Below are 12,085 nucleotides of genomic sequence, written 5' to 3' on the forward strand. Positions count from 1 at the left end.
TTTAGTAATGAACAACTAGAGTCAAAAATGCACCCGCCGCGCGTTTTTTTTCAGTCGAAAGAGTCAAAAAAGGCTTATCTATTATAATGACCCCTTGACACCAGTGACGATATTCCCCTAATTGGGTTTGAACACAGTTCTCCAGCTTTGGCAAACTGAGGGCGCTATTTTCCACACCAAATAGCCGCCACTGGAGAGCTGTTGATAGTATAGAACATCGTGAGAAATGGCTCCCTCTAAAATAACTTAGTTTTTGAGAAAGAAAGTATTTCTCACTCAAATATTAAAAGACGCATCTGAAAGCACACAAATTTGTGAAACAAGGTTTTTTTTCTTCTTTTTTTATCATTCTCTTGCAACTTCGATGACTAACTAAGTTCATCTTTTCACAGACTTGTTATTTTATGCATGTTGGAGTACACCAAGTGAGAATATTGGTCTTTGACAATTACCAAAGGTGTCCTGTGAATGCAGAGCGGATACTTAGTTTCTGTTGGGAAAGGCATGCTGCGCTAGCCCTATTTTCCCCAATGAGGCACATTACATGTTTATTATAGTCACAGGAAATCATGAATCTCGCAGTTTCTTTCAACAATTACTCAAGCACCTCCTTTTCCTTCCATATTCTGCTTATGGGAAAGCCTTGTCATTTGTAGACGGAATTGCTTGACAGAGGATTGTTAGACCTACGAGTTCTCTAGAGACTCGGATTACTTGACTCGTTTTTTTTATGTCCCCATTGCTGTTTAGATGTTCCTAAGTTAAAAGACATTGCTACATAATGCTGCTTACCCATGTCTGGATTATTAAGGGTGTTTTGTACATGTACTTGTGCGGGCTCGATATTGTGACATCATCGAACGATTTGGGATTTCAACAAAATTGCACTTGCATGGTACCAAACAAAGTGGCATTTTGCACCACTTTAACGTAAGGTTTGGAGACTTTCGCTTTCATCTTCATCAGGACTCTATCTATTTTTAAAGAAGTGGATAACGAAATTGAATTTTACCTTTAGAGCCCTTCTTGACAACCCTAGTATCAGATTACCCCTTGAAATCTTTCTGGTTGACATACTTCAGGGAAATTACTCAAATGTTTCTTGTTTCAGCTCACAATTCCACGAATAATTCATCAGTGGAGATTTGTGGACGATGACTTGTTTCAATTTTTCGCAGAAGCGTTCCAACCAATTGAGCTGACTTTTTTTTTCTTCTCTTCTCTTCTAAAATGTCAACTATTGATGTGTAATTGATATTACTGAGTCATTAGATCTTAACATAATTATGTGAGTAATCTGAATCACTGTTTTTGCGTAAAACTTTCCCGAGCTCAGGTTTGGGGAAGGAAGCAATGAATTTTAAAAAGTCGTTATTTTGTCTTAAGTTTAATTTTTTTTAAATTAAATCTGTGGTTACTTTTAGTTAAAAAAGGCTGTACTGATAATTTATTTTTCTTTTAAAAGGTAAATAACATTGCTGATTGTAATTGTGTGGGCTTTCCCTGGAATTACTCTCTGGGGTTTTCTAAAACTGAAACTTCCTTTCTTGTTTTCTCTTTATGTGGTGCTTGGCTAAGTACAGTGATTAAGTTCACTTTTCTGAGAATTCTTCGCTTCACAATAATTTAAATTTTTTTTAAAATAAAATTATAGTTAAATTAATCGGTTATAAAATTCAGAAAATCACGTCTAAGCCAATCATTTTTCTCTACAATCTTTATTTTCTTTTGACTATTTTTTACAGCTCTCCGCAATTTCTGAGACTATATCAGAATGTCCACGTCTTAAAGTCTTACGCTTGGAGGAAAACTGTCTTCAGATATCAGCTTTAACTCAGAGGGTCTTAGAAAACTCAACTATATCCCTGTTGGTCACAGATGGGAATCTTTTTGATATGAAACAACTTCATGATGCTCCCGGCTACGAAAAGGTAAGATCACAGATTGATATTTTGTTTCTTGTTTCTTTCATTCCCCAGGGCCCAGTTTCATGACACTTCTTACCACTTTATTATGTGCTTATCATACCTTGCAAAGGCCAAGAGATTTTCCCATCTAGGCAAAAATTAATGCACTAGTTGCATCAGTTGCATACTTAAAAGAACACGTTGCCTTGGATCGGTCGAGTTGGTCTTTGAAAAGCGTTTTGTAACCGTTTGTTATAAAATGCATATGGTTGGAAAGATGTTTTAAAAGTAGAATACATTGATCCACCAGACATGCCTCGAAATGTGTGGTTTTCCTTTAACTTTGCGAACTAACCCGGTCAGCCATTTATGGGAGTCAAAAATTTGACTCCCACAAATGGCCGACCGTGTTAGTCGACGAGGTAAAAGGAAAACCACGCAATTTCAAGTGACACTTGTGCGGATCATTATATTCTACTTTTAAAATATTTTTGTAATAATATGCATTTTATAACAAACGGTTATAAACGCTTTTCAAGGACCAACTCATCCGATCCAAGGCAACGTGTTCCTTTAATGGAATTTTGGCTGGTAACCAGTTTCTGTTAAAAAAGATTTTTCTGTGCTTTTGTGTTTTTGTTTACAGGTTTTTTGTGTAAATACAGAATTATGTAGTATTTAGTAAGCACTTCCAACTATAGAATTCTGTGCCTTTTTATCCCAGTAACTTCTGCGGTACGCAGAGCCACGAAACTGGGGTCTGGTGTCTAAAATTAACACATGTAAACTCACATCTGTGTATTTATTGTTTAACTAGGTTTTTAGACCTCGATGCTTACAGATATGAGTATGCAATCATTAAACCTAAATTGAATTATTTGTGAAAAATATTTGGTCTAGGTCTTTTGCTAACTGCATGAGTGTTTTCTGAGAGGCCCACGTACACTAGGCTTATTGAACCATTTATACGGCTCCCACTTCTTTGGATGTTTTGTATAAATAGGAAACCAATAATTACTTATGCCAAAACAGAAAATCTACTTGTAGTAATATTCTAACCATGAATCACGAACATAACAAAGTTTTGTTCATTCTCTTGACTCAATTCAGTACATGGAACGATACACGGCCGCTAAGAAAAAGCTGTTTTGATGAGAAATATACCGCAATCTCGCCGAATTTCTCACAGAGTTTCTCGCTGATTACCTCGTCGATTCCAAACTTCTATGGACAATTTGTCTGTTGGTGATTGTAAAGGCCCAACAGTGCTGCAATGATAAAACCTGGTAAATAAACGGACAAAATGGACGCAGTTGCCGCGGACAGATTTTATGCCAAAGTACATTGCTGTGCCAAAAGATGATTTTTTGCTGAGATGAGTTTGTAGGATTGCAACCCTGGAATATGCAACGTGTTTGAAGGATTTTGCTCACTGACTGTGCACGCATACATATGAGTGAAAACGAAAATATCCATCCGAACTGGATCTGAAAAACTTCAAGACTATGAATTTGATATTGCCTACCGCGTCAGGGAATTATGAAAAAAGTGACCTCATTGACGAACTGATGAATGTGTGTGTGTAATATGCATTTTTCTGTCCCGGGTAAACTGAGGTTAATTTCCCAGGAGACTGTTATGTGTTTTTTTTTGGGATCGAGCAAACAAATCTGCGTCACGGTTTTGGTTGCACTTTGTTGGAGCGTTGGACCTGTAAGGATAGAAAAAATTCACCAGGGCCCAATTTCATAAAGCTGTTAAGCTGATAATACTGCTCATATGACCGGGGTACCAGTAACAGCAATGGTAACTGTACAGCATTCTGGCTGGTAACCCTTTTTTGCTGAGCACAGGTTTTTTTGTGCTCAGCAAGTCGTTGTGCTTTATGAAACTGGGCCCAGATCTTGTGATGTAATCTGATGTCTCAACATAGTCTTATCTGTAATGCTTGTCTTTATCTGAACTTCGTATTCCTTGTTCTAAAGTAATTTTAATTAATTAGGAAATTAAAATCTTTAAAAAAAAAGTTCAAGAAGTTTATACGGCAGAGCAATTTTCATTACAAAAAGTCTTTCTTAGCTTAAAAATTCATCTTTTTATAATGACATTATCTTATCTTGACAACTCCTTATATAGGTTATTATCTTCAAGTACACGCTAATCCTCCAATTTTGTTCTACTCGCGCTTGTGTGATAACTTATAATATTATCAACAAAAATTAAGAAATAATGTAAAATATATTTCAGGGAACTCAAATAAAAAATCTGTATTGAAAGATAAGTCCACTGAAAAAAAAAAAATGTTCAATAACTCAAGTTGTTTTGCCATGGAATGGGAACAGTTTGGTCTTACATGATATCAACTAGCTAGGTAGAATTGTTTGTATAGGAGCTTGTCCTGCTTATCTTCTGCTTTTGAGTAGAGTTGGAAAATCATTGGACTGCCTTGAAAACTAGTTCAGATGAGAACTTTCTAGTTTGCCGTTATCTTCTTCGGAGGGGTAGATTTGGAAAACTGGGAGACTACCTTTGTGTGATAGGAACTTGTCCTTCTATTTATCTACTGATTTTGAGTAGAGTGGGAAAACCATTAGACTGTCTAAAACTGGTTCAGACAAGAACATTCTGGTTTGCTGTTTATCTTCGTCGGAGGAGTAGATTTGGAATGTCTCCAGACTACCTCGGTCTGATAAGACATTGTCCCTCCATTTATCTACTGCTGTGGAGTAGACTGGGAAAATCATCAGTCTGTCTAAAACTAGTTCAGACAATAACTTTCTAATTTGCTGTTTATCTACTTCGGAGGCGTAGATTTGATAAAAACTCCAGACTACCTTGGTCTGCTGATTAACTGTCTGAGACTGTCTAATACTAGTTCAGATTCATCAACAAACTATATTGGGAAAGCCATAGTTTGGAAAAACCAAGGAGGCTAAAGGAGTTCAGACAAGAACTTTCTAGTTTGCTGTGAATTTTGGGAGGCTACCTTGGTCTGATAAGAACTTGTCCTTCTATTTATCAACTGTCACAGTGCTGGAGCAACCGTAGATTTGGAAAACCTGGAGGCTACAGCGTTCACATAAGAACTTGTCTTTCTATTTATTTACCACCAAATATAAGGGAGAAGGGTGAGGTGGGGCAGGCTTCTACTTTCACTTAGTGAATCGGGGGGGGGGGGACTTAATTATCTTCATCACCACGGAGTGAGATATATTTGAATATTGATGACACCTCAACTTGGGAGTTCAACCTTTTTTCCAAATTACGCTGAAATTTACTGAAGGGATATGGTGCTCTTGTCCTGTGCTTCTATGCTATGCATGTTTATGCATGTTTATGCATGAAGCTGGAAAAGGATTTGTGCATTTATGTAATGTAGAAATAAAACAGAAATTGTCTGCATTGAGTACAAAGCATCTTGAAATTAGTCGACGCTATATTCATGACTAAACTTAATCGTGCTTTAATTTACACACCACTTAGGCCAACTGTAAAAACAGTAGAAATTAAATGCAAATTCCAGCCCTTGTTATAGGGACCTCCATTTGGTTATTTTGAAGTATTATTATGTTGTTACACGTTGTAATGGAAGATTCGGGGGTAATTCAGGGGTAATGGCACAATGAGGATGCCAAGATTGTGACCTGGAAAGATGGTGACGTCTTTGGCAAAGTGTGTAACTCTGATCCTTATGGAAGTGAATGTAATTTTACAGTAAAATTGAAGGGAATCAAGCACATTTGTACTGAAAACAAAACAAACTGTAGGGCATTTTCTAACTTCAAAGATTGCATTATGTATAATGAATGTTTAAAGTAAGCCAGAAGGCATTTTGTTCCTGTTTTGTATTTGTTGTCTTTTTATTGTGCCTGCCTTTTTCACCCACCCTTAAAGGGTCTATGTACTTCTTGTAGGACAACAAACACAATGTCCATAGACTCTCATTAAACTTACACAGTTTGAAGATAATGATGGTAGAAAGCTTCCCTAAAGAAATTACTTGATGAGGTGCTTTATTTTTTTTGAAATGGGTAAAACAAAGTCATGAAAAAAAATTCGTCTCAGTGATCATGAGACGAAAATTATTTTAGCATGTAAAAACGTACTTTCATGACATTATTTTACTCATTTCTCAAAAACTACTGCACCTCAGCTACCATATTTTAAGGTACCTTTCTACTATCATTGTCTTCAAACGGTGTAAATTTAACGTATATCTGTGGACATTGTGTTTTGTGTTACAAAAAGTACCCAAATCCTTTGAAGTCAGTTTAAAAATCTATTTATACAAGGCTGGACAGAGAGATGTGCGTGAAATATTTAAAAAGGATTTAGCAAATTATGTCTACTCTTATTTAATCACTCATGTATATTGTACATAAAAAAATGTAAGATTAAAAAGCTACTAATGCTACTTTTTGTTTTGTGGTTAGTTGTTCTCAGAGAAAAATGATTAATGTTAGCATTGATGTAATTGGAAGAGGTTGCGTTCTGCTGAATAAAATATTGCAAGAATTTTGCAATGATCAGAGATGAAAATGTGTGCTTGGATAAATGTGTGCTTAGATCTCAGTATGAGTATGTGGTTGCATATCGTCAGCATATTCACGAAGGGCTAAAAAGTCCCCTGCCGCTAAAAATGTCTGTTTCGAGAAAACCGCGTTTTAAGTTTAGCTAATTTTGAAACTACAAGTTGGTAGACTATTCGAAATTTAATCTTGGAATTTTTTACATGTCAGGGAAGAAGAGATCCTAAATTATACAAATCTGTTTCAATTTTGTCCCTAACATGTTTAATTAATGAGTAATTATTTAATTAACAAAATGTTCTTTTCGTGAAAACGTTACAAAACATGGTCTGCGTGCAGCACGTCGTGTATAAACCTTTTGGCTGTTCGTGAAAACGCAAAAGCCGGAGCACCCACTTTTGGCACCTTGCCAAGGGATAATTACACGTGTTAGAGCAATACACTTTTCTGCACTTCGTGAAAACGCAATTCCGGGAGGTGCTTATTTTTTGTCCTTTTAAGTTTTTGGCTCGTCGTGAAAACGCAAAAGCCGGCGCGCTCATGATTGGCACTGTGCCAGCTTTACAATCAACGTGGTAAGGTATAACAAAAAATTCCAAAAAGGTTTTTGGCTCTTCGTGAAAACATAATTCCAGGTTCTTGAGGTTTTTGTCATTCATCAAATTAGCGTAATTAGAAACTACACCATTTTGAGACCTATAACTTTGTAAATAGTTAGATCCCGATCACAATAGTCAAATCCACCAAAAAAATCAAAATCAGTTTTTTATCGAATTTTAAGGTTTTTGGCCCTTCGTGAAATTGGTGACGATATCATAATCAATTCGGTGTAAAAATATTTATGAATGTTTACTTTGCATAGGCATTGGACACTATTGGTAATTACTCAAAATAATGATTAGCATAAAACCTTACTTGGTGACGAGTAATGGGGAGAGATTGGTGGTATAAAACATTGTGAGAAACGGCTCCCTCCGAAGTGACATAGTGTTCGAGAAAGAAGTAAATTTTCCACGAATTTGATTTAGAGACCTCAGATTTAGAATCTGATGTCTCGAAATCAACCATCTAAATGCACACAACTTCGTGTGACAAGGGTGTTTTTTTCTTTCATTATTATCTCGCAACTTCGACGACCAATTGAGCTCAAATTTTCACAAGTTTGTTATTTTATGCATATTTTGAGATACAGCAAGTGAGAAGACTGGTTTTTGACAATTACCAATAGTGTCCAGAGTCTTTAAAAGAGCAATAGTAACCACATATTGACTGGCAATGAGGTAAGATACGTCTATTCCCCTGAGGGTATTTGAGTGACTTGAAGAAGGACTTCCCAAGGCCGAGGGAAATAGGCCCCTCTTCTGGTCACTTACAGGCCCAAGACGTACACTAGTTACCAGTTACCGAATGAATGCCAGTCAATTTATGTTTTATAACACACCTCGGTCTTAAATGTGAAATAAGAACAAAAATCTGGAAAAGAAAGGAAGTTTTGTAGTTGCTGTACACAGTTCAAGTCAAGAGAGGGAGCTGTATCCAGGCACTATTTTCAAAGACCAGTGCCTGCGCGGGTGCTATTCCCGCAAAACATGCGCGCGCGATCACTAGACTACATGTGACCCACTCAATCACAGAATATTTGATTAAAGTATAAGAGTGAAAAACCACTTGATTTGTCTGCATATATATACCACTCCTGCAAAGAGACATTCGGCAGACAGCTCTCTCTAAAGTGAAAGACAAGTATTTTAAACTTGATTTAGAGTGAAGTTCGTTCCAGTTTCACTCAAAAAGAGTGACACAAATTGACTTTCACTCTCAAAAGAGCAAAACTGACATCACTCGGACAAGATTATGAACATTTCACTCTTTTAGATTAACAAAAGTTATCAGAGATGTTAAATTTGCTTCAGGGATAAAGAATATTACTTTTAGTTTTTATCCACACACCGATGTGTGTTAGCACTGTATACTCAGTACTTTCCCGAGTCCTGTGAAAAAAAATAATATCACAGGCATGTCACAGGCATGTTACTCGGGTGGGATTCGACCCCACAACCCTTGCAATTCTAGAGCAGTGTCTTACCAACTAGACTACTGAGATTGCCCGGTAGCTAGAGGCAGAAGAGAATTATCGTAAAGCCAAAGTTCTCTAAAACCGTGGTCTACTTCACAAGCCTCTATAAATTTACTGTGAACCTGTATGGTGAACCTCATAACACATAGATGCAGTTCCTCTATACTCAAATTACTGTGTATCATCCAGACAAGTTAAGCGAAAAGGGAAGTGTGAGTTACCTACAAATTTCAGTCATAATTGATTGAATTTGGTAACACCTCTCAGAGACACAAACCTGATGTTCAAATAATTCTCCGTACTCTGTTCAACTTCAGTTTATTTTTGTGAAAAGAGGAGACACTAGATTCAAGTTGACATTGGATTTCTTTTGTTAAGAGTACCACGATTTTTCTGTAGACTGACAAATTTAAATTCAATGGGGACGAATGGTAGACTGACATCCCTGTCAACTTACCGTGTCCGTGATGTAAAACTAACAGGCTGAAAGAGGTCGCGGAAGACTTCTGCGCAGCCACAGTAACTTATCAGGGATGCTAAAAAGTCCAATAGGAACAATTAGCGCAGTAAACCAAGTTATAAACGCTATGTATACGTCGTAGAAAATAAGTCCAAGTGGGAACGCAATGTACAAATACACCAAAGCCAGTCAATGTAACTTTCCCCATTGCAGCAAAGACAAAGTCTAATGGGACATGGCTTGAAGATCATCCAAAACAAAATTTTCACTAAACTTTGTTGAAAATTCTGAATGTTTTGTTTCAAGGACATCAACATCAAACTTGGAATTGTTTTCATCGTTAACCATCCCAGGTTGTACCTTGTAACTGGTCTTGATCCTTGGCTTTACAGCAGTTAACAGTTGTGTGACATCCAACACAGGGCTAGATAGCTGTCATGAGAGCACCGGGACGTCAAGCCTGTAGGTCGAAGGTTCAAATCCTTCTCTAGTTCAAAAACTCTCTAAATTTTGTAGCAATAAACTATTGGTTTTCATATATAAGATGGATGTTGGTCTTATTAGCTCTTTGAGAAATCTAGCCTAGCTGGCCTAGTTACGAAAAACTTTCTGATACAATATTTTAACAAAATTTCGACCAATTTGGAAGGCCCTGAAATACTGCCAAAAAATCAAAGGAAAGCAAACGCTTTGAAGGATTGATTATAGCTGTCTGGGAGTCACCATATTAAGTCATTGATTTAGTCAATATCACATGGGTTAACATTGCATGTAGACTAGTCCCCAGTCACAGGTACCCCTCCCTGGTCATAACTCAACCAGCCGCTGTTTTCCCTGACAAGCAAACATAAGTTTGTCGCACTTGTGGTTTAAAACACCCAACCACTTTACAGCAGACACTTTTGCTGTAAAACCATTTTAAGAAATGTAAATGTGGCTTCAGTGGCATTTAAAGGAACAGGTTGCCTTGGATCGGTCGAGTTGGTCTTTGAAAGGCGTTTTGTGACCGTATGTTATAAAATGCATGTGGTTAGAAAGATGATGTAAAAGTAGAATACAATGATCTACACAAATATGCCTCGAAATTGCGTGGTTTTCTGTTTACCTCGTCCAATAAAACGGTCGGCCATTTATGGGAGTCAAAATTTTGACTCCCATAAATGGCCGACCGTGATAGTTCGCGACGTAAAAAGAAAACCGTGCAATTTTGAGTGATACTTGTGTGGATCATTATATTCTACTTTGAAAACATCTTTCTAACCATATACATTTTATAACAAACGGTTTCAAACGCTTTTTATAGACCAGTTCGTCCGATCCAAGGCAACGTGTTCCCTTAATGAATGATCAATTTCCTATCTTTGCATGTGGGTTGTATTTGCATCCACCCTCATCATAGTACATTGACAGTCTGCTAATTATCAAGGTCATTGTCTGTGTTTTGCACTAAATACTCTGGACACGTTTGGTAATTTTTCAAAGACCAGTATTCTCACTTGGTGTATCCCAACATATGCATAAAATGACAAATCTGTGAAAATTTTGACTCAATTGGTCATCGAAGTTGCAAGAGAACAATGAAAGAAGAAACACCCTTGTTGCTCAAATGTGTGTACTTTCAGAAGATTAAAAAATATATTTCAAGCCTGAAGTCTTCAAAATATTTGAGCGAGAAATTACCTCTTTCTCAAAAACTATGTTACTTCAGAGTATCAACAGCTCTCCATTGCTTGTTACCAAGTAAGTTTTTATGCTAATATTTATTTTGAGTAATTACCAATAGTGTCCAGTGCCTTTAATTGAAGTCTACTGCCACCCAGTGTGAGAGAGTGTTTTGATGATTATGAGTTTCCCTGTCTAGCTGGTCCCACCCACTCAATCGATCATAATGTCACCTGGCCCCAATTTCATGGCTCTACTTACCATAAGCAAATACTTGGCGCTTGTGGAAGCAGGGAATTCTGCGCTTACGCCAAGCGTAATTATGGGTTGGCGGAAAATTTGGTTGTGCGTGTGCATGCATACTCAATGTTCTATGCTTTACAAGGCTAGCACAGAAATTCAGCGCTTGCAGTGGTAGCAGAGAATGATGAACATAAGCGCGGAATTCGGCGGTTAGCAGAGCCATGAAATTGGGACCAGTTGGGGTAGTCTGTGACATTTGTAGTTAGTTATTACACCAACGTAAAGCGCGTTGAAACCTTATTGTAAAATACGCTATATAATAACTAGTTATTATTGTTACCCTTAAAGCCATTGGACCCTTTCGGTACACAAAAACAAATAAAAGTTCACAGATTTACAAATAACTTACAGGGTTTACAGAAGGTAGTGGTGAAAGACTTCTGTTGAAATATTATTCCATGAAATGCTTTACTTTTTGAGAAAACAGTAAAACAATATCAATTCTCGTTAGCGAGAATTACGGATTTATTTTAAACACATGTCATGACACGGCGAAACGCGCGGATACAAGGGTGGGTTTTCTCGTTATTTTCTCCCGACTCTGATGACCGATTGAGCCTAAATTTTCACAGGTTTGTTATTTTATATAGAAGTTGTGATACACGGAGTGTGAGCCTTGAACAATACTGTTCCAAAGGGTCCAATGGCTTTAAGCCCAGTTCAAACCTCCTGCGACTGCGAATGTGAAGTGAATTTTTGCTGCTTTCACAGCAGATGTTTTGCTGGTTTCACAAGTCACGAATTTGTGACGTAAAAATTTGTATCGCATTCGCAGGAAGATTGCACCCGGTTTTTAACGGTTGTTGCAGCTTTTCCCTTTACCTATACTCTGCAGTAAATGTAGATCAAGGGTGCATCCTTGATTCTTTCATCCCCCAAAAAGGTCACACATGGCCCCCAGCACTGGACTCGACTCCTGTCTAACCATAATGCAGCCCGTTTCCAGGCCTTGTCAATAATGCAAGTGTTACTTTCAAGATTTCCTTTCATATTTTTAAGTTATCATTTTTGTCTTCCTCCTTCCTACCCTGTTATGAATGATGTCCATCATCACCTGTTGATCTTAACCTGAGGTTCGACCCCCTACTCAACTCCTTTGGGGGTAGGCCTACGGTTTGCGTCAGAATTTGTTTGAATATGCATATTA

General features: G+C 37.4%; 1 protein-coding gene across 1 annotated transcript in view; it reads left to right on the top strand.

The window, feature by feature from the left end:
• The window catches only part of LOC117297416 (leucine-rich repeat-containing protein 57-like), a 49,150-nt gene extending 43,292 nt beyond the window's left edge, over positions 1-5,858 (top strand). The window contains exons 4-5 of the mRNA XM_033780450.1: positions 1,746-1,931; positions 3,018-5,858. Of these exons, the coding sequence (XP_033636341.1) occupies positions 1,746-1,931; positions 3,018-3,059 (228 nt within the window). The 3' untranslated portion in view covers positions 3,060-5,858. The remainder of the gene's footprint in view (positions 1-1,745; positions 1,932-3,017) is intronic.
• The last annotated feature ends 6,227 nt before the right edge of the window (positions 5,859-12,085 follow it).

Source organism: Asterias rubens, chromosome 1 (assembly GCF_902459465.1).
Source record: "Asterias rubens chromosome 1, eAstRub1.3, whole genome shotgun sequence".
NCBI classification, from domain to species: domain Eukaryota; kingdom Metazoa; phylum Echinodermata; class Asteroidea; order Forcipulatida; family Asteriidae; genus Asterias; species Asterias rubens.